This window comes from Polypterus senegalus, chromosome 1 (assembly GCF_016835505.1).
Source record: "Polypterus senegalus isolate Bchr_013 chromosome 1, ASM1683550v1, whole genome shotgun sequence".
NCBI lineage: Eukaryota > Metazoa > Chordata > Cladistia > Polypteriformes > Polypteridae > Polypterus > Polypterus senegalus.
In genome coordinates, this window is record NC_053154.1 from 41,420,525 (window position 1) to 41,443,606 (window position 23,082).

Here is a 23,082-nt window from a genome sequence, read left to right on the forward strand (position 1 = left end):
TGATTGCCCCCCTCCCAATTTTACATGCCTCCCGTCCAGGTAAGGATCTTTGGACTCCCACAATTGGAATACCAACTGGACCCACTTCTCCAAGGGCATCTCCTGACTGTCTCTTGGCTGAGGATGGATGTTCCTTGCCTTTCTTCTTGTGTCTTTGATGAGCTGGCCTACCGCCCATGCATGTCATCCATTACAGTATATTTGCCGCCTACTAATAAATCTAAAAGTTAGGGAGTCCCATGCCACCTTCTGTTTTAGATCTTTTGGATGTGTGGCCATTTTGATTTCCAGATGAATGATGTTATGATTAGATCTGATTTCTTAAAGAATGATTTGTTGATGTACATTGGGATACTCTGTAATAGATATAGCAGCTTTGGGAGGATGTTTGTTAATTTTGACTGTTAAAATTCTTCCTCTTTACGTAAGAGGGAATGTAGACCATCTATTAACATCTTGTTTCGTTTTTTCTGTAGTACTTCCAAAACTGTTTTTTAAAAAGATCTTTAAAAACTGTCAGGGATTTAGATAACCATTCTTGAGTTATGGCTTAAACTCAGACATTTAAAAGCATCTGGAAAACCCAATGTTTGGAGCCCTGTTGATCCGACTGTTGAAGATCACACTGAAGAAAACAGATGAATGATGCTTATGGCTGAAACAGATGTTTCTCAGTACTTAGACTGTCACACATGTGTGCTTGGGAGACAACTTCAGGGCTCATCCAATGGTAGTTACACCCTGAGTTTCAAGGGTTGGCACTGTCACTTCATGCCTCTCCTTTCCTTTTACCTCCAGACATGAAGAATAACGACAAGAAGATCACAGATGTTACTTCCAGATTCGTCAACTTGAAACTGACCCTTCCTGCGAACAACCTTAAATAAGCCACCACCAAGTTGGCAGCCAGTCTTGCATCTAGAAAGACATCTCCATATGACAGCTGTTGCTGCATTTTTCTAAAAACCTTTTTCAGTTATATGGGATTCACCACTGGTACCCCAACTCTTTGTCTTTGTGCCTTTTTTTTACAAGACTCATTTATTTTAGAAAATAACTCCCTACTTTTCTGCCACTGAAAAAGTACAAATTCAGTTTTTAGAACTTGTCTTTACTGGAAATAAACCGAAAAGTACTAATGAGTGAAAGCAAACTAAAAGTTTGCCCCACTGAACCTACAGAAATGCAGTTTGCCACACTTTTCCACTAGAGTGTTGTCTTATCCACCTTTACCTATTCCATTTCTGTGTTCATATACAAAAATTATTAAACACTTTTAAGCATTAGAGGGCAAGCAAATCCCTGACCAGCAAAATTCCAGTGCTTACAGTCTGGGGATTCCTACAACAAATGTAAAATGTGAAGGATGTTGCACACTGTCAATTTGCTAACACACCTTCCTTTTTTTCCCTTAAATATTAAAATTTTCATTAACCATCAATTTAATTTTTGATCAATATTTGCCCTCCTTTGTTGTAGACAACCTTCATGGTCTCCTGCTTGCCTCTCTGTGTCACTGGACAGCATGCCTGGGACTCTTTAAAGATGACTGAAACTCCTCCAGTATCGGCCTACTGAGCAGCACACACACCCTTCTGCTAATATAGAAAATAAAAAGTCATGTATTGGCATGGATAGATGTAAACTTAGTAAGAATGTCTATAAGCGAATTAGATATGTCAAGTAAATAGTTAGGGCGGCATGGTGGCACAGTGGTGCAGTGGGTATCGCTGCTGCCTCGCAGTTAGGAGACCTTTGTTCACTTCCCGGGTCCTCCCTGTGTGGAGTTTGCATGTTCTCTCCGTGTCTGCGCGGGTTTCGTCTGAGTGCTCCGGTTTCCTCCCACAGTCCAAAGACATGCAGGTTAGGTGCATTGGCGATTCTAAATTGTCTCTAGTGTGTGCCTGGTGTGTGTGTGTGCCCTTCGGTGGGCTGGTGCCCTGCCCGGGGTTTGTTTCCTGCCTTGTGCCCTGTGCTGGCTCGGATTGGATCCAGCAGACCCCCGTGACCCTGTAGTTAGGATATAGCAGGAAATAAAGGCATTTGCCATATTTCTTGTTTAGTTAAGCTCAGAGAGAAACTACCAATATTTAGTAATTCAGAAAGACAGAGAAGGGAGAAGAATGACGCACAGAAACTGCCTGAGGTCAGAGAAGGGGGAACACCTGTTGTTTGAAGGCCAGTTAGGAAATAAGGGAAGCCAAGAAAGAAGACAAGTGATAAGCTGACAACAATATTGGTGGTCAAGAAAGGGCCTGCAAGAAGCCAGCTGGAGTAAGGAGTCAGAATAGACAGCAAAGGCATTGTTACAAGTGAGGTCAAGATGATAAGAAATGATTATATAAATTGTGGCTCAGCTCAGTTTGGCCTAATTGGGTTGAGGCAGCACGATTGTTTATTGCAATAAAATTAATTACTCTGTTTGCCTGTCCTTCGACTCCTAGAGCCTTCTTTCAAGGTGAGAATCTTCGGCATATTTTACGCCCCGACACTAACAGTTACTCACAACTACTGAGGTCTTGAACAAATTCCACTTGGATTTCATATTTCGCTCAGACGTATAATAGCCATTCTCAGAATGCCCTCACTACCACTTTATCTTTTATTGGTCTGCCAAGCACACCACAAATGATGATCAGCTAGCAGCACAGCACCCAAATTTAACCCGTGTCTAAAACTTTGGTTCTGTCAACATGACTACAAAGAAAGTCACTGATCTTGGGCCCTACGCACTCTGGTGCCAGGGACAATTATAAGAAACTTAATATTAAGTCCTGGCATCTGCTATTGGCTTTGTGCAACAGCAACAGCAACAGATCCCATGCCACTGGTTCCTTGGCAGCAAACAGTTTTAGCTCAAATAAAAAAATGACTTCAATTAAGATTTAAATTAGTGCCAAATATTTAAAATTGTAAAGCATTTACCTTCAACTGTAAGATAGAAATAATGTTCTACATTTCCTAAATCATTGGCAGCGGTGCATTTATATTTTCCGTCGTCCTTTTCTGTAACTTTAGATATTATAAGAAGTTTTCCAAAGTTCTCCTTCTTTGTTCTCCCTTGTGGTAGGTCCCCATTTACTTTAGTCCATTCAATCTCTGGAGTTGGGCTAGGAAGTGAAAAAAAGTCTTAATCATTTTTCTCAATAAAAGATATATTAGAACATTACATTAAAATATAACATATTATATAAGGCAAAGCGTTACCTTACTTAGCTTACTTACTTGCTTAACTTCCTTAATTTTCCCTTCAACAAATGCTTTTACTCTCAAGACATGTCCATACACATGTACTCATATTTGTTTCTGTGAGTGGTAATATATTATAATAGGAGTAGGTACCATCATATCCAGGCCTTTAATGACCTCTTGGGCACGGCCATCAGCAGTGTGTCTGTCTGAGGAGGGAGTGTCGACCTTGTGGAAAGGTTTACTTACTTTGGCAGTGACATTCATGTCTCTGGTGACTCTTCCTATGAAGTCAGTAGATGGATTGGGAGAGCATGGGGGGTCATGAGTCGCTGGAAGGGGTGTGTGGCGCTCCAGATATCTATGCAAAAGGACGAAGGTCCAAGTCTTTAGAGTGCTGGTGCTTCCTGTCTTACTATATGGTTGCGAGACATGGACGCTATCCAGTGACATGAGATGAACACTGGACTCCTTTGGTACTGTGTCTCTCCGTAAAATCCTTGGGTACCATTGGTTTGACTTTGTGTTGAATGAGCGGTTGCTCGTGGAGTCCAAAAAACAAAGCACGTTACCTGCATTGTGAGGGAGCATTAATTAAGGCACTATGGCCATATGACGCGTTTCCGCTCGTAGGATCCTCATTGTTGGGGACCTGAGTGGCTGGACCAGGCCAAGGGGTTGCCTACATAACACCTGGCTGTGGCAGATAGAGGGTCATTTCCGGAGGGTGGGACTGGACCACATGTCTGCCTGGGGGGTTGCCAACTGGTATCCCAAGTTGTTTCATTGTGTAGTGGGTGCGGCAACACGCTGTACCGATGCATGCTCCCCAAATTGAATTGACCATCATATCACACTGAAATAGACACCTTTATCAAAGATGACACATTATTAGATAAATGAAGCACACAGGAGGACAGAAAATAATGACAATTCCACCTACTATTACTCTGGAACTACCTGCATAGGTCTCACTACCTCATCTAATCAGTGAGGTAGCTCACCTTCATGCCCACCTCAAAGCACAGTACTGTGTACGTGACTACTTACATTCAGGGCCAGATTGAGACTTGATAAGGCCCTAAGCTATTTGAGACATGGAGCCCTTTATAAGTCCAGATATTCTATGTAAGTGCCAAATATAATTTGTTTTGGGGGCCCCCAAGAAGGCGGGGGCCATAAGCTATAGCTTGTGTAGCTTATACGTAAATCCTGCACTGCTTACAGTCAGCATCAAACCTGCTCTTCAGAACAGGTCATCCATCTGAGGCTAAGCATGTCCAGGCCTGGCTAATACTTGGAATGGAGACCACCTAGGAAAAGCTTGGGTTGCTGCGGGAAGAGGTATTGGTGAGGCCAGCAGAGGGCGCTTACCCTATGATCTGAATGTGGATCCCAATGCCCCAGTGCAGTGATGGGCACAATGTGCTGTAAATATGGCACCGTCCTTTGGATGAGATGCAAAATTGAGGTCCTGACTCTTTGGGGTCATTAAAAATCCATGGGCATCCTCTTAAAGTGTAAGCTGTCCACCACAGCCTAATTATCCCATGTCTCTTACTGGCTCTCTCTCATCATTTTGTGGAAGATGAATGTTCTCTTCGTTCCCTTGTACTAATTCATGTCTGAGAAGTAAGCTTTACAAAACCATACATTATGTAAAAGCATGCTTTGCTGAGCAAAACAGAAAAATATTTGTCCAAAGGACTTAAGGTCTAAGCATTCCACACATGAGCCTGCCTTATCACGTTTCCCTTAGCTTACATCTGAACGCCATAAAAAGGGGCCAAGAAATCAAGGGGCGTTGAAGGGGCTCAAGGATTGTGTATAATAAACATGTTGACTGTTGCATTTCACAATGATATTAAATCACACATTCTAGGGGTATAAAAACTTTGCCCCACCCAACAGACGGGGTTCAGAAGAGCCCTGACACTGTCATGTATATTGATTGTCTGCTTTTTTGAAACTCTTCTCACTGTGACACTGCAAAATAAAGCTGCTATATAACCACACCCGCTGTCTTGTCTGAAGTCTTTGTCCACAATTTCACCACCTAATAGATAATTTGTGGTGAGTGTACTGGTGCAAAATAGCTGCCATCATATCATTCAGATGGATGCTACACATTAGAGGTGGTTGAAGTGGCTCCCCTTTCACTGAAGCACTTTGAGTAGTGAGAAAGGCACTATATAAATGTAAATAATTATTATGATTATTATTACCTTCAACTTCTCCAATCTCTCGTCCCCGACCCCATCTCTATGCTGGGCTGCCTTCATGCCTCATGAAGTGTTTTTTTCAGCTCTTTAGTCATGGGGATACTGATCTCATGTGGCTTTAAACCTCCTCCTGGAGTTACTTATGGTCAAACCCAAAATTACGCGCAAGAGCAGAATAACAATCTATGAGGCCACCAAGTTAAGGCTCGTTTATACTTCACGCTCAGAATGCGTACGCAACCGCATCATGGCGGCCAAGCGTTCCCAGCGTTCATTTGATGCATCATCTGAGCAGGTCCTCAGAAATTAATGTAACGCGTGTGCAAGTTGCAGAACCAGCAAAAAGTCGGGGGCACGGTATGCTAAAAGTTGGAACATGTCGTCAGAGTCTCCGTTTACTGTCTACATGTGACAGAAAGCCACTTTGCGGATCCTCCGAGATTGGTTTGCATGCTTCGATGTTTGATGAATGGTTCGATGTGGTAAAGCAAAATGTCGACATACAAATGCATTCCCGATATTCCCGATCGTAATGACATTTTAAAAGTCTCATATACCATCTTTTGTACCATTTTTTTTTTTGCAACTTCACAACAGCAACATAATGCACAGTGCTATATTTGAGCCACAGAGAAAAAAAAATTAAGGACATGGTGAAAACGTGTACCTTGTGGCTAAAGTGGAAATTTCTGCTTTAATCTTGAAATGTCCACTTTAACCTCGTAGTTTACTTTATTATTAAAGCAGGCCGTCATAAATGTCATCCCAGTTTTCAATCACTACGAGCTTCTTGGACATGACAGCAGCGGCAAGCAAAAATAGATTACCACACAGAACCCATTAAACGTATGATATTCCAACTCTCTGCAAATTTAGAATCTTTAGATTTATATTTGATATCACTTTCATGATGAAATGCAGTAAAGTATATATGTTACATTTCACAGATAAATTGTTAATTTTGTTTAAATAACGAATACTGTTAACAGTTACACACATGGGGGTGACATGGTGATGGAGCGTTAGTGCTGCTGTCTTGCAGGGATTCACGTCGCTGGTATTCCCTGCCTGGAGTTTACATGTTTCCCTGCTGGCTTTCCTCAATGTGCTCTGGTTTCCTTCCAAAGATATGCAGATGTGGTGCCACTAAAATGACTCCAGTGTATGTGTGTGCTTGTATTCACCTTGCAATGAGCTGATGCCCCGTGTAGGGATTGTTTCTGCCTCGTGCCCAATGCTAGCTGAAATGGACAAATCCCTGGACTGATGGATTTAATCATTAAACATCCTTTTCAGAGATATTGCGGTACGGTATCATCGGAATTTAATGGGTGTTCCAGGCAATTCACAACACAGCGAAGCCGAACCTGTTCTCACTGTGATAATATCTCGCACTGCCACCTGGTGGATTCCTCCAGATTTATGTAAAGTACGCACTCAAGTATAAACAGTGCAACGCTTGCATAGCAGGAGCATCCGCTGCAGCATGCGTTGCATCACATGAAGTATAACCCCGGCTTTAGGGGGCTAATTAGTAGCTTCGGAGACCACTGTACTCTTGAACACTGCAGAGCTTTAAAGGGTTTGGTCCCAGGGTTGACTCACTTAAAAGCTTCACATGTTACCACTCCTTCCACTTTGTGCCACCGGCTGACAGACTGAGGGAAACAGCTAACCACCCCGGACCTCACCTTTACAGGGACAACATGGCCTCACTTTTCATTCGAGAGCACATGCTGCTTTCTTTTGGCCATTAAGTTCTATGCTCGTCTATCTACCTCTGTGGTCTCACACTTCTCATTCTCTCCAAAATGCCACAGAAGACATGAATCTGTCTTTATACATACAGTAAGAACACAAGAAATTTGACTTGTGAGAGGAGGCCATTCAGTCCATTTGGCTCGTTTGTTTAGCTAATAGCTTAAGCTGTCCCAATATCTCATCCAGATTCTTCTTAAAGGTTCTACTACAACTTCATGTCTTGGTAGTTCGTCTAGAGTCCCACAACTCCTGACTTCAGTCTTAAATGCACTTCCCCTTAATTTCCACTGTTTTACTCACATACTTGATTCACCCTTTTGTCAAACAAAAAAAAAATTAATCAACGCTAGTGGAGATTTTAAAGACCTGCAATAGCTCTCCATGCAGTCTCCTGTGCTTGAGACCATCCAGGTTTAAGTCTCAGAGAATGTCCCGGTACGACATGTCCTTAACTCCTGGGATGCATTTGCACTTGCACTACTCATTCATCCCATCGACAGCATAGCAGAACAACAGGATAAAAGACATGACGGTCACTTCATTCCAGAGCAAAGGTCTCTCGGTTTAACAGAACAGGCAGTGTATCCTCTCATCTTCTGGTTCTACCCCAACTGCTCTGGGCATTGCAATTCACTCCAGGGAGAGACAAGTGTAACGCACGTTAAGTAGCTTTCCAATTACAGACATCTAGTATTATTTATTTATTGTTATTTTCATTAGATTGTGAGAGCTAAAACCCCCAGAGTATTTTAATCGGAGACAGGGCCTGTGCAGAGCTGGCAGGTAGCTAACATCATCAAAACCCTGCTATGTAAATAGTGTAGTCCTAAAGGGAAAAGGGGCACATGCCTCTGGGCACACTCTCAGCTCTCTAATGGCCGCTGTGAGGTGAGGCTTTTTCTTTTGGCCTTCTTATAGTGTTGCTATTGTTAATCATTATTGTTTTAATATTTAAATATTGGCATGGGAGGTAACTGAAGGGGTCAAAAAAGGGATAATTCCATGCCAGACCAGGGGGTGGCAGAGTGCCTTCCTCTTTTTCATCTGCAGACAAACCATGGGAAATTCTGCCTGGATTCGATGACATCACTTCCGTTGCTGCCACAATGACGTAATTTCCCCTGCCCGACTTCAAAAAAACGCCGTGTATCTGGATTGAAGTCTGTCAAGACCTTTTCATTTTGAACTAAACTGTTATATTTGACACCCTATTTCAAGTATATAGGCGGCTTCCCCCAAACCTTCCTGTGTTGCTTCAGTCATTTCACAGCGTATATATCGTTTGTATTGCAGGGCATGTAGGTGATGAGACCCTGTAAGAATTTTATATTACAGTGAAATAAAGAATTACAGACCTGTTGGTCAAACACATTTTTTGAGGCCTCTGTCATAAACCACAACACAGAGGACGACCTGAGACAGAGGTTACACTCAAAGCACCATGTTAAGGACAAGTGGATTGATTATTAAAAGTTTAATGTCCACATGACAAAGCTCACCACTGACGATAACTTCTCAGTACTTTTTTCATGCTTTTTCTTGTTATGTCTTCAAACTGTAACTGCTGTCAGAGATTATCCTGCTGCACTCTGATTCCAGTTCAGGCTACTTTGGGCGTAGGAGTTTGACCAAACACGCCGTGGGTGTTTTCTTATTATTATTTATAGTGTGACTTTCTCTGTGTGGCTTGTAATATTTGGGCCTTTTAACACCCTCCCTACTGGGCCTTTATGTGTGTGAGTGACTGTGACAGATAAGCCAGTTTACTAATCTGATTGCACAGCTAATGGCCGCACACACAGACATTTTTCAGCAAGTCTCCTCTGTGTGAGCTCTTAATAAGTCAGGATAGGGCAGTCGATGGAAATGAGACCAGGATGCCTCAGTGGAGATAAGAGTCCTGAAACACTGCAGACTGTCAGACCAGGCAAAGGAAAACAGGGATGGATGACAGTTAGATAGATAATATCAAGAATGTGTTGAATGTAGCATTCCATTTAGCATGCTGAAATAAAGGGCTTTGAATTAGGTGCACTTCAGCAATAAAAGCTGTGACATTTACTTGATTTTCTAGAAAAGTTGAACAATTTACACTAATATTGGTTCTCATGTAGACAAGCCCGTCATTAAAAGAAGCATAGAAAGGCTGATAGGCAAAGAGAAGTCAAAAACAAGTTGTAAATCTGTTATTTTGTCTTAAAACCTACCAACCAGACAGAAAACGGAGATCCTTTGATGCTGACCTTTGTGCCATTCCATAGGCTTGTTCTGCAACTTTTATGCATTAATAGAGCCCTGGATTCTGATGTCTGGAGCTCTCCTTCTAGGTCTATTTGCAAAGCTCCATCATTTTACACAATCAGATCTCAATTTAAAAAAAAAACCAATTCCTGCATGCTGTTTAACTGCTTTAGCTGGAACTGTATGCTGTACTTGTATTCTTCTGTAATGAATGCATTGATCCATGTATGATGAAATTGACACTTCATCCACTCCAATTTACACCCAGAGCACTCAGAAGATACCCACACAGACATGGGGAGAAAATGCAGACTCCACACAGGGAGGACCAGAGACTTGGACCCCAGTCTGCTTAAAGTGAGGCAGCAGTGCTACCACTGCACTGCCATGCCTACTTATTATATTATATTATATTATATTATATTATATTATATTATATTATATTATATTATAAAAAAAATCTTGGAAGGAGACAAGATGTGATTTTCTTGGAGAGACACTTATATGTCTCACAATAAAGAGATGGGGCTGGAAATAACGGAGAAAGAGTAGATGACAAAGTAGTACGTCATAAAGAATTCAAAAATGTTGGGGCGGTACATGTGTACAGAAGGCTAGAGATAATGAAAGTTAAAAAATACGAAAGGCTAAAAAACAAGATAGTAAAAAGATTGCATTAGCGCAGACAAACGGAAATTACTACTCAGTGAAATAACGGAACAGCAAAAAGAGATTGAATATATTATTTGGATTTAAACTTCAAGTTGGAGACTTGTAGATCGTCAAATTCGTGTTGCCAGCGAGAATTAAAATATTCCAAAAATGGCGCAGTATGAAGTCCTGTGAGACGGAGACTTTTAACATGAGATTCTTTCAAGTCATGCCCTGCTTACAACTATCTAACCTCAGTCGTGTGAATGTTTTTGTCAGACAGAGTACCTGTGCTATCAGCTCTTAGACGTGTGAATGTTTTTGGCAGACACACTTCCTGTGCTCTTATCAATTTTATCAGGACAATAATTTTATATGTTCTAGATGACACATCAACGACTAAGTTAAGAAGAAAGAGCATGTACAAACATTCAAAAAAGTCATTTTATTTATTAGAGAGAAAGAAACGATATTCATTCACAGGTAGTTATACGCTGCATTGTCACGATGTATGTCCAAACACGGAATCAAAATTCAATGCGATCTTGAAGAAAGGTTAATTCCAAATATTATTTTTACTAAAGTTTTAAAGTAAAAGTGAACATAATGCATATGTAACAATTTATATGAAAATAACAATCACTTTAAATTGTATATCCGGTAAATCAAACCCAGGGTAGGGTGAGCAAAGCTAGCACGGGGTGGAGCCCCCAAGTTATATTATATTATATTATATTATATTATATTATATTATATTATATTATATTATATTATATTAACATTCTTAAATCAACCCTGGACAGGGTGCAATACAATATAAACACATAGGAGCAGTTTAACAGCAATATGAACACGTGGAACCAGTTTTGAATAACCATTTAATCTGACCAGCACTTCTTTGGTCATATGGGAGAAAAACTAGAGAACTCACAGGAAAACCCACTCACCAAAAGGTCCAATTTAAAATCATTGATTAACATAACCGACTATTGGGACTATGGGAGGAAAAATGATATAGACATGTACAACTTCACATGGACAAGGCCTTGATATTGGATTCAAAACCAGGACGTTTCATTGATGAAACAGCACAACAGTGCTTATGATTTTGCTACTGTGTAAAATAATATTCAGAAACTCACTTAATCCACTTCAGGGTTGTGGATTATATTATCTACTCTGTATATATAAAATCCTAAACCTAAAAGTGCATTGATTTTCTGTAAAAATTTTATGTCACATTTTTGTCACGCTTTAAATTGGGCTTATTTTAAAAGCTACATATATATGTTTGGTATCATTCTTTTCAGAATTAATTGAATTTTAATGTGATGTTGTTAGATTTTTAGATTATCCATCCATCCCCTAACCCGCTGAATCCAAATACAGGGTCACGGGGGTCTGCCGGAGCCAATCCCAGCCAACACAGGGCACAAGGCAGGAACCAATCCTGAGCAGGGTGCCAACCCACCGCAGGACACACACAAACACACCCACACACCAAGCACATACTAGGGCCAATTTAGAATCGCCAATCCACCTAACCTGCATGTCTTTGGATTGTGGGAGGAAACCGGAGCGCCCGGAGGAAACCCACGAGACACGGGAGAACATGCAAACTCCACGCAGGGAGGACCCGGGAAGCGAACCCGGGTCTCCTAACTGTGAGGCAGCAGCGCTACCACTGTGCCACCGTGCCGCCCATTTTTAGATTATTCTGTTTTAAATTATAAACTAAAATATCAAGAAAGTCATTTTCATTTAGGTGATTTAGTTAGCTGTGTTACGATGGCCCATTGCATACCACTTTAGTTTTCACGTGATTTTTCCTGTTATTTATTTTTTTTAATTATTTTATGTATAAGAATGTCAGTTAAAATTAATGGTTTGTTTATTCAGTCTTGTATAAATACTCATCGAGCTTAATGGACCTCAGTTTAACGGGAATACTCCAATCGGTAAGAGAGTAAATATTTTATTCTCATTTCACGATTTTTACACTGTTAAATAATAATTAATTTGTCTTTTACATATTTATAGAATTTCTTGATTTGGGCTGCAAGTGGGGCAGCCTACCAGGCTGCAACAGGGGGTTGGGTGCCAAAGGAGCCAGGGTGTTTGGCCCCCTAGTATTATATTTTATTCCAATATAAAGTCAATACGGCCTAATCTGATAGCAATGTGCACAAAGTAGAACACAATGCTAGTCAGGACACCAGTCTATTGCAGGGCTCACTCACTCACACATTCATAGAGCCAATTTGAAATCACTAATAAACTCCATATTCAGCTTTGGAGTGAGGAAGCACCAGGTACAGGATAGATTACACTAGCTATGTTACAAAGTCAAAGACAGGTAATAGAATAAACTAAAAAATATTTGGTATCTCTTACCCTATGCGTACCTTCAAGTCCTTTTCTCTTCTGACTGGCTCTCCCTCTCTCGTGAATGTTCCATAAAGCCTGCCTCTCAGATTTTGTCATTTTGAGGTGCCTTTTCTCACATCCTGTGTGCTTTTATACTTTTCATCTTTGAAGGAAGCTGTCAGCATTCCTCCTACACCTTTACTGTTCCTCGTGTGTTGCACACTCACTTCCTCTTTCCATCACATTCAAAAGCGAGACTAACCAATCACAAATAAAACCAACTGACCAATCAGATTGTTCTTAGGGACTGGACACGCAGACCTTTGTATATTTTATTATATTAGATTATATTATATTACTGTGGAAATTGGGGTCACGACTGTAATTCGTTCCAAAACTGTGGTAGCAACCCGTCGTGAACTGAAGTAATTTCCCCCATAGGATTGTATGTAAATGTAAAGAAATAAAGAATATAGAATGTAAATTCTATTGATTCACTAACAGAATGTCTGACTTGTATCTCAGAATGGATGAATAGTAATTTTCTGAAGTTAAATAAAGAGAAAACTGAAATCTTAGTGATCAGCAATAATGGATACAATGAGCCTATTAGAAATAAACTGGATACATTAGGATTAAAAGTCAAGACGGAGGTAAAAAGCTTAGGGGTGATTGTTGACTGTAATCTGAATTTTAAATCACATATTAATCAGATCATTAGGACAGCATTTTTTCACTTAAGAAACATAAGTAAAGTTAGACCGCTTATATCACTGAAAGATGCTGAGAAATTAATTCACGCTTTTGTTTTCTGTAGACTAGATTACTGTAACGCACTCCTCTCAGGACTACCCAAAAAAGATATAAATCATTTGCAACGAGTGCAGTATGCAGCTGCTAGAATCCTAACTAGGAAAAGAAAATCCGAACACATTTCTCCAGTTTTGATGTCACTACACTGGTTACCTGTGTCATTCAGAATTGACTTTAAAATTCTGCTTATGGTTTATAAAGCCTTAAATAATCGCGCCCCATCTTATATATCGGAATGTCTGACACGTTATATTCCAAATTGTAACCTTAGATCCTCAAATGAGTGTCTCCTTAGAATTCCAAAAGCTAAACTTAAAAGAAGTGGTGAGGCGGCCTTCTGCTGCTATGCACCTAAAATCTGGAATAGCCTGCCAATAGGAATTCGCCAGGATAATACAGTAGAGCACTTTAAAACACTGCTGAAAATACATTACTTTAACATACTCTATATGTTCAATTTCCTCAAAATAACTATCCATGGTGGCTCTAAAATCGGTACTGACCCCTACTCTCATTTCTGTTTCTTTTTCCGGTTTCTTTGTGGTGGTGGCCTGCGCTACCACCACCTACTCAAAGCATCATGATGCTCAAACAATGATGGACGGATTAAAAGGCAGAAGTCTACGTGACCATCATCATCATCAAGCCCTTCCGTGAGAATCCTAAATCCAAACAGGACTGTTTCATTTATGTTAGGTGGAATGCCCAGAGGGGACTGGGCGGTCTCTTGATCTGGAATCCCTACAGATTTTATTTTTTCTCCAGCCGTCTGGAGTTTTTTTTGTTTTTTCTGTCCCCCCTGGCCATTGAACCTTACTCTTATTCGATGTTAATTAATGTTGATTTATTTTGTTTTATAATTGTGTCTTTCATTTTTCTATTCTTTAATATGTAAAGCACTTTGAGCTACTGTTTGTATGAAAATGTGCTATATAAATAAATGTTGTTGTTGTACAATTAATCTGTTCCAGACCGTACGAGCTGTATGTAAATATATTTTTTTAAAGATTTTTAAGCACAAAAATAGTTAATTATACCATAGAATGCACAGTGTGATAGTAAACTAAATGTAAAAACATTGAATAACACTGAGAAAACCTTGAACAGAGAAAACTAACCCTACAGTCTCTTTAAAAAGAAGCCTGGTGCATTCTTTAACTGACTTCTCGCACTCTCTCTCTCTCTCACACCCTCTCTTTCTCTCTCTCGTTCGCTTGCTTGCTCTCTCTCTCTCTCTCTCCCCTCTCTCTCTCTCGCTCACTCGCTCGCTGCACAGGGAATACACAGGGAGAGACTGAACACGTGCGGAAATCATTGGCGCGTACGAACCGGAAGGGAAACTGGCTTGTTCATCACCCGAGTGTGTGGTCATGAACAGATGCAAAAGTTTGGCGAACTTCTTTGGTCGTAACCCGATTTGTACATGGTCCGGAACATTTGTGACCCGAGGTTCCATTCTATATTATATTATATTATATTATATTATATTATTTGGCACCTCATAAGGAAGTTGATTATTCCACTGTTTCTTGATGCTGCTAGAATAATCTTTGGTTCCATTTCCCCCTATAATTGTTAAGTAGTCTTAGAAAATGGATTAATCTATCACATAATAAAACAGTAAAGACTGTGTGTGTCAAGTTCCTCAAAGCAATCTGATTGGTCAGTTTGTCTTTAGTGCGATTGATCATTTTGGCTTTGGCAGTGTGGTCAAAAGAGGTCATGCGAGTGTTAGACACATGAGGAGGAGAAATGGCATAGGAGGCATGGTGAGGTGAGAGAACAGCCTTCAAAGAAAGGAAGCATAAAGGTGGACAGGAGGTGAGAAAGGTGCCTTAAAAACATGTGAAGAAGTATGCGAAGCAGGCAGAACAGAAACACATTCAAGAGAGCTAGTACCAATGAAGAGTCGTTCAGACACACATAATTAAAGAGGAAAGGTGCTGAAGGTAGATGTGAGCGAAGAGAGAGCAGTGATTCTATTACCTGTCTCTGACAGGTAGCATGGCTAGTATGTTATTTTTCACCAATGCCTTTACCCAGATCATCTCACAAAATCACATTACATGCCAATGCAGAAAGATTAAGTAACTATGAGGGATTAGACCAGCCATCTTCTTGTTTACAGTTTTCCCCTGGTTGTATACTTGATCTCAACCTGGCACTTTAATTTTGGTTCAGATCTAGACTCAGGTTGATTTTGTGTGGAAGGTGAATGACCTTTCCATGGTTGTGTCTATGTCCTCCCTCTGGTTTCCTCTGACAGCACAGAGACACATGAAATGGGTTGTGTGTAAGCACAGACGTGTCCTTCATAAAGAAGCGCTGTGGTGAGGGTTGAGTTCTTGCACACACCAGCTTGATGCAGTCTTCAAAACTGAATCATTTTGACCCTCTTATTAATTCCTGATACAGTATGTACATTACTTCTCTAATTTAAGTCCAGCTTCTTACCAAATAACCTATTTACAGAAAGTTCCTGTTTATTAAAACATTGCATGATGTTAGACAGACATGATCAATTAAATACCCCATACACACACTATGCATACACAGTATACACATAAACTTTAGGTTAATTAAATAACTGTAAATCATTAACTTTGAAAGTGGATGAATGCCTGTAATGTAAAGTAATGTCTTGAAGTAAAACTAACAACAAATAAAGGACTAAATACTGAATTATATCAGAGAAAGACAGGGCTGATTGAACCCAGCTTTCTTTTAAAGTTGTAACTAATCCATAACCAGATTTTTTGTTGTAATTTTAAAATGTTTTCTTTGAATGAAGTTTAAAGCAGTGAGTGTCCCAGTGAGTGAAGCCTTCAGCAGCGGCATGCAGCTCAGTAACATCAGATACTTACAGTCCTTCAGCGATGCACTCAAACTTGACTGTTTCTCCTTTCATGGCACTTATATTAGAATGAACACCAGTAGGGGTCATCAGGCTGGGCCGTACACTCGCATCCGTGTTTGCTGCAAAGTGAAGATACAGCAGTGGAAGAACACAGTAGTTTTGCAAAAATAAATCCAACATTAATAGGGGTTATTCAGGCCAACATAGCTAGTCAGTCCACAGTCAAAACAAAATATCACTAAGATGAGATCTGAAGATTAAATTAGATTTGATTAGATAAACATAATTAATCCCAATGGGAAATTTAGATGCATACAGCAGAAATATAAAAAAGCAAGAATATAGACTCACAGGACAAATAATACAGCCGATCAGTCAATCAATCAATAAAAATAAACACACGTATATTGTGAATTTAGAGTATGTCTGGAGAAAGCATTAAATTGCCTGAAAGTAGCAGGCAGATTGGACCCCAAGAAGCACTTCTTAGCACACCATGGTGGAATGAGCCTGAGGCTAAAAGTACTCCAAGTGCGTGCCCCCTGGCAGGGATGGAGGGTATTATTAATGATGGCATTTGATTTTGTCATCCTCCTCTTTTCCCACAAAAGCTTCCAGTGTGTCCAAAGTTTCCCCTGTGATGGAGCAGGTAAATTTGATAAGTTTGTTCAGCCATTGTGCTTCTTTTGAACTCAAAATGCTTCTATAAGAGACGGCAGCATAGAACTCCACACTGGCTAATATGGACTGGTACAGCATTTCCAGCAGCTTGCTGCTCACATCAAAAGAGAGTCTCCTTAGGAAGCCCAGTCTGCTCTGGTCCTCCTTGTACAGCGCCACTGTGTGTCAGACCAGTCCAGCTTGTTGTTCATGTGAACCCCCAGGTGCTTGGGTACACTGGTCAGAAGGGGGGAGTGAGAAAAGCAGCCAAGCAGGATGGTTGAGGTCAGTTTGGGCAGCAAGTGTTGATATGTCCTCAAGAGAAAACAGATGAGTGTCAGTAATATTCTGTGCCATCTTCACCTGAGCTGACCAGGGTATTATGCTGCCAGTTAAGATGGACTCCACTGTGAACTTGTAGAAGTTTATGAGAACAGATGGAGAAACACAAGCTGTTTTCAGACATCTAAGGAAGTCGAGGTACTGGTGAACCAAAGCTATAATGTGTTGTGCTTATTTTAGCTTATTGGTGATTGTCACTCCATAAATTTTAAAGCTGCTGAGTCTCTCAACAGCATCTTCTCTGATGTATGTCTGCATTCTGACATCTATGGCCAGCTCTTTGGTTTTGTGAATTTGGGAGATTGTCCTGAATCCACTGAGCCTGCAGGTAGACCTCTTCTTTGCAAGCTGTCTCGTCATTGTTGGTGATCAGACCTATGGTGATGGTGTCACCAGAAAATTGAAAGATGGAGTTGGAGCTTAGTCTGGCAACACAGCCAGAAGAGTACATGGAATACAGAAGGGGGACTCAGCACACTACCCAGTGGAGTGGCTGTATTGAGGGTCAGCATGGAGGATGTTACACTGCCAATACACATACAATGAGGTCTTTTAATTAGAAAGTCCAAAATTCAGTTGCAATGGGTAGTGCTGTGTCTTAAATTGAACAAATTGAACAGTTTGGTGGTTGGCCATGATGGTATAACAGTGTTAAATGCAGATCTGTAATCTGTAAACAGGCGAAGATATGCAAACTGTGCAAAATTTGCTTTGTTGAGTGAAGCAGTATTAAGCAACTGTTTAAAAAAACGCACCCCCTCAAGTGGCGTACAAGTTGAGGGCAGTAGGGCACCAGTCCAAGGTGCAACCAAAGCCTAAACCCTTTAAGCCGCAGTTTTCACAATAAATATTGAGGGTAGGTTTGTGGAAAGAAAAATACATTTGTTTATTTTACATTTTAAAAATTTAAATGTTTTTCATTTTCGATTAATAACATAGGTGGAGTTTTCATTGAAACACCAATACCACCTAATGGATACAACCTGAAAGCATTCTGAAGGTGGAAATCACGTATCACCCACAGTGTCTTTAGCTGCAGTGTTTAGCTTAAAGGGATTTCTTTTTAAATTTTACAATCAGATTTTTAGAGAAATCCTCAATAATTACGATTGTCATCATTCAGGGTAACCATTTTAAATACAGTACTTACTTCTTTTCACAATTAGTGTCATGGGTGTCTTCTGCACAATGGTCCGAATTCTTGGAAAAGCTGCATAGCAGCAGTAGTCCCTTCTGCTGTCCTGGCCGACGACATTTGAGAAGTACAAATCTCCATTAAGTCCAACAGACACTCTGCTGCTCTGCTCGATGTGCTGCAGACCTGATCAAATGAAAATGTTTACAGACAGCTGAATATTAAACTTTCATTGATTTATTTCATCCTCCCAGCACTGAAGAGTTTCATTAAATATCTTTTCACAATTATTGATTATTTAGTAATAGCCAAATAAAAAAGGCTTCATTTTACTAAAATTCCCAATCTCCTCAGACCCCTGGAGTCTTCAAGGACATCAAATACTGTGTACAGATCATCTATAAGGCAACAAAATGACACCAATAAGAATCCACTTATGTTCACCTGTTGTAATGTAGGTGGAAAGTTTCAAAGTCACGTCCTTCTAATCACAGACATACAGGGCACAGGGCACTGAAGAACATCTCTGTAGCAATAAGGGTCAGTCCACATGTAGCCCTGACAGAACACTACTTCAACAGACTAGGGGTAAAGTAGCCACATAACAAATCTGCATTTGTTTGGGATCTAGAAATAAAATACTGGAGATGGAAAAAAAACCATGCAGACAAAAGGCACAGAGCCACCTGCATGGGCAGGGAGCTGAACCCAGGACTGAGCAGATCAGACCTTAAACAAGCATGGAAGAGTTCATTTCTTTAATTATGCCTCCTAAAATTTCAACTGTCTTGTGTCTTTCCCTGCCTTGTACCCAGTGCTGCCAAAATAAGCTCTGTCCCTTGTGACCATTAACTGGTTTAAACAGGTTTGATAGTGGATGGATGGATGGATATCACTTAAAACATGAAACGACACATGAATTAATCAAGTAATCATTTCATAACCTCTCTGATTAAAAATATGTTGATATACTTATTTCCACACACTTGAAGTTCCTAGGCACTGTAGCGTACTGCCGGGGCACCTCCATGCTGGCGTGGCCAGAGTGTTACCTCCCCGGGACACTAGATGGCAACCCCCTGGGTTGCAGCGGTGCCTTGGACTACCACAGGGCTTCATGGGAGTTGGAGTGTGGTGCAGCCCTGTTGGGATCCGCAGGTGCTGCCAGTGGGTGGTGCAGCAGGAGCTGCTGAGCCCTCATAGGCAGTTCTTCCGCCACACCCAGAAGTGCTGCCAGAAGAGAGTAATCGAGCACCTGGAGCCAGCAGCCTCTACTTGAGGAGACAGAGTTGGGAGGAGGAACACGAAGCTTGAACCGAGGAGTAGAGGAGAAAGGAGAAAAGAGAAAACAAAGAGGAAGAGTATTGTTTGTGTGCTGTGCTTTGTACTGTGTTCTACTTGTGGGAAACGAGGAAGAAGAAAACAAAAACCGTGTATGCCTTGAACTTGTGTCCCGCGCTTGTCTTTGTCGGGTTAAGCTGGCAGTGCCAGACTGGTGGGCCACAGCACCTACAATATGGCTTCCCAGTAATGTCTACCAGTGTTAACTTTTATTATTAGGTTTTGAATCCATTTGAAAGCCTCAGACAGTTCCAGCAGTAATTAGGGTGGAAGGCTGGAAGAAACTCAATATGGGAGAACAGATCAAAGGAGACATCCATCACCAGGAGATCGGATTATTCAAGCAAAGACAACCTTATAGTTGTGAGAGGAAACCTAAATGATTGTAGAAAACTCACTTGCACATGGGACGAACCTACAAAATCTGAAGAGTAATGGGGCTGAGAATTGCCCCTTGGAGATGTAAGGTAGAAACACTACCAATTACCTCTTTATTTAGACTGTTATTGAAAGTTAAAAGCAAAATAAGATTTTAAAGAATAAAGCCATTATGACCTGGACGATTATATACCAGTGTGACCTGCTGAAATTCACTGAAGAATGTTGACTTGTGCAGGTCAAGTAAGCTGTTTGAGTACCCATCTGTCGCAAACTTTATGCTACTCCAAGTTGTCATGCAGTATGGCATGTGCAGATCCATAGCTGATATCCAAAAGTGCAGCAAGAGCAGACAACGTCATCTGTCAGTCTTCTGTGATGAAGGCAATCGCCACGTGGGCTTGTGTGCATGATGCTGATGGTCTCTGCCAGTTTCACTTGCTCTTCCCACTTTAAAACTTCCTACCCAGTCTTGCACTTTTCTTTGGCTTGCGCTGTTTCACTTCCATTCCAAGCCAACATCCTTTGGTGAATTTCAGCAGGTTTCACTCCCTCTCCTTGTTCAACAATCCTGCAGTGGAGTGCCCATGTTCATTTGACCTTGGCATCAACTAGCCTAATCACAGAGCGCAGCTCTGTGCATGTCAGAACTACCCATAAGCCATTGTGAACGTGTTGTATTGCATCAATTTCTATTGGTTGTGGTTACCACATAATGTTTAAATCGTGTTTACTTATTGATTGACACCGTATATAGTTATGCACTTGAGAAGATGATTTGTAATTGCATGTACAGTATAAAGAAGGAGGTACAGCAGCTTTGTGAAGCTCAGTTCCTGTAATGGACTGGCACCCCATTCAGGGTTGATTCCTGCCACCCAAGTGATCCTAAACTGGATTTATCTGTGTAAGCACATATTTATTTCATAGCCACTTACCAATTGTCATCCAATATATTTCCAAAGGCGGGATGCCTTTCGGTGGATTGCACTTTAAGACGACTGAATTTCCTTCTTGAACTGTTATTGGTTTAATTATTTCATGGGGAAACTTCGGAATGCCTGTAGGAAAGGCAGAATTAAAAACACACATGTATGATTTTGCTTATTGGTCAGTCTTTATATGTATCACCACAAGGTGCTACATGGCACAACACATTACAATAGGAGATGAAACCAACAACCATTCACAAGACTGACATTTTAAGATAACTGCAGTAGGATTGGAAACAAACAGGTATTCAGTATTGGCAGACCCTATGAAGAGCTTGTGAAAAATAATAAATAACATACTGTGGAAATGATCAAATCAGCAATTGACAGAAGATAAACCTGGAAAAATGTGTTTGAGGTGTGCCACACATCTCAAACACCAGCAAGGCTTTAGAAACACAACAGAGTGAGAATTAAAGTGTCAGGAAAAGATTAGTCAAAAATGTACAAAGGGAGACATACATTTACAGTTTCCCATTAGAATAGCTTTTGTTCTGACTATGCCAATGACATTGAGTGCTATGACAATTAACAAATCACAGGGGCAAACATTCGAAAAAGTCTGTTTATTTTTTAGAAAGAAAGAAACGAAATTCACTCATGGGCAGTTATACGTTGCATTGTCACGATGTAGATCCAAACACAGAATCAAAATTCAATGCGATATTGATGAAAAGTTCATTCCAAATATTGTTTTTACTGATGTTTTACAGTAAAAGTGTAAGTTTAAAAAGTATTTGCATGTTAATTTCAAAGCTAAACAGAATGAAAACGTATAATGCAACAAATACCTCTAACGCAACATGATACATAATTTTCTTTCAATTTATTACGTTTTACTATTTTTTACTAAGGTTAATTACTCGCTGTAATGTAAAATAATTAGTTCTATTATGCATATGTAACAATTTCTATGAAAATTCTGTTTGAATTCTACCTCCCCTTCCCAAATGCGAGTGGCAGAGCCATGAAGTGGCTAGCGGGTATACCCCGCACGTGGGTTGGCGAGTGAAGTGAGTAGGGGGCAGAACCCCCTAGTATTTAACAAATACAATAACTACACCAATGAATCACTACTCGCTTCATACTTAGCTATCAACTGACGGCAGCTAGTTCACTCAGAATATTTACTGAAATTTTTAGTCCACCTAAAACCCGTTCCTATCACCGGCAGACACAACAAATGGTTAGTTCCAGCACAATGCACCAGCCATCAAAAAAAAAAAAACAAATTAGACAAAATCAAAAGAATAAATAAAACCAAAGTATCTTCCAAAGAAATTTGTAGACAATTATTTTTCTCAAGATAAACAAACAACATTCAGATAACATCTGAGATTACGACTCCCTCCTAAGTAACAATATCCATTGTGACATTGTACACAAGTGTGTGCGTATAAGTCAGTCACTAGTGACAAGTGGCATCGTAGCAATCAGCCTCACAATAGTAGCACTGATGAAGTCGTCATTATTATAAACAGTAATCAGGGAAAATTGATCTTTCAACAAACCAGAAAACATCATACAAAATTCGAAAATTGTTAGTAATGTGACGGACAGCTGGGTCCCATGCCCCGGTCGGGACGCCCCTGCTGCATATGTTCCGGGGGAGCAATCATGGACAGCTCAATACCTCCCCCGGGACGCTAGGTGGCAGCCTCCCTGGCCAATGTTCATTTCCCACTCTCCCACGTGGCTCCATGGGACATGGAGTCCTCTACAGCCTGGTTGGGAGAGGGGGTGGCCACTAGGGGGCGCTGCCACGACTCAAGAGTCTGGCTGGACGAATCTTCAGCCCCACCCAGAGGTGCAATTAGGACCAGGTGGTCAAGCACCTGGAACACTTCCGGGTGGGGTATAAAACGAGCCAGCCTCCACCACTGGGGAGCCAGAATCGGGAGGAAGAGGACGAGGTTGCCTGGGAGGAGTGGTGGTGCCAGAAAGGGTTGTTTAAAGTCTGTGTTTTGTGCTTGTGGGACTGTGTTGGGCCTGTGAGACACAGGGAAGACGTGCCCCACGGCTGAAGAGAAAAAATAAAAGCCTATTTGTTTTACACGTGCCTCTGCGTAAGTCTGTGCCGAGTCGGGCGCTATACAGCGCCTTTTACAGTAAGAAGAAGAGTCAGAAAATCAC

At 40.8% G+C, this 23,082-nt stretch overlaps 1 protein-coding gene across 4 annotated transcripts in view; it reads right to left on the reverse strand.

Moving 5' to 3' along the window:
• Window positions 1–23,082, reverse strand: part of chl1b (cell adhesion molecule L1-like b) — a 150,906-nt gene that overhangs the window by 63,490 nt on the left and 64,334 nt on the right. For all 4 annotated transcript variants that reach the window (XM_039747883.1, XM_039747860.1, XM_039747876.1 and 1 more), the window contains 4 exons: window positions 20,896–21,018; window positions 18,254–18,424; window positions 16,109–16,220; window positions 2,926–3,110 (listed from right to left, as the gene is read on the reverse strand). In XM_039747883.1, coding sequence (XP_039603817.1) covers window positions 2,926–3,110; window positions 16,109–16,220; window positions 18,254–18,424; window positions 20,896–21,018 — 591 coding nt within the window. The remainder of the gene's footprint in view (window positions 1–2,925; window positions 3,111–16,108; window positions 16,221–18,253; window positions 18,425–20,895; window positions 21,019–23,082) is intronic.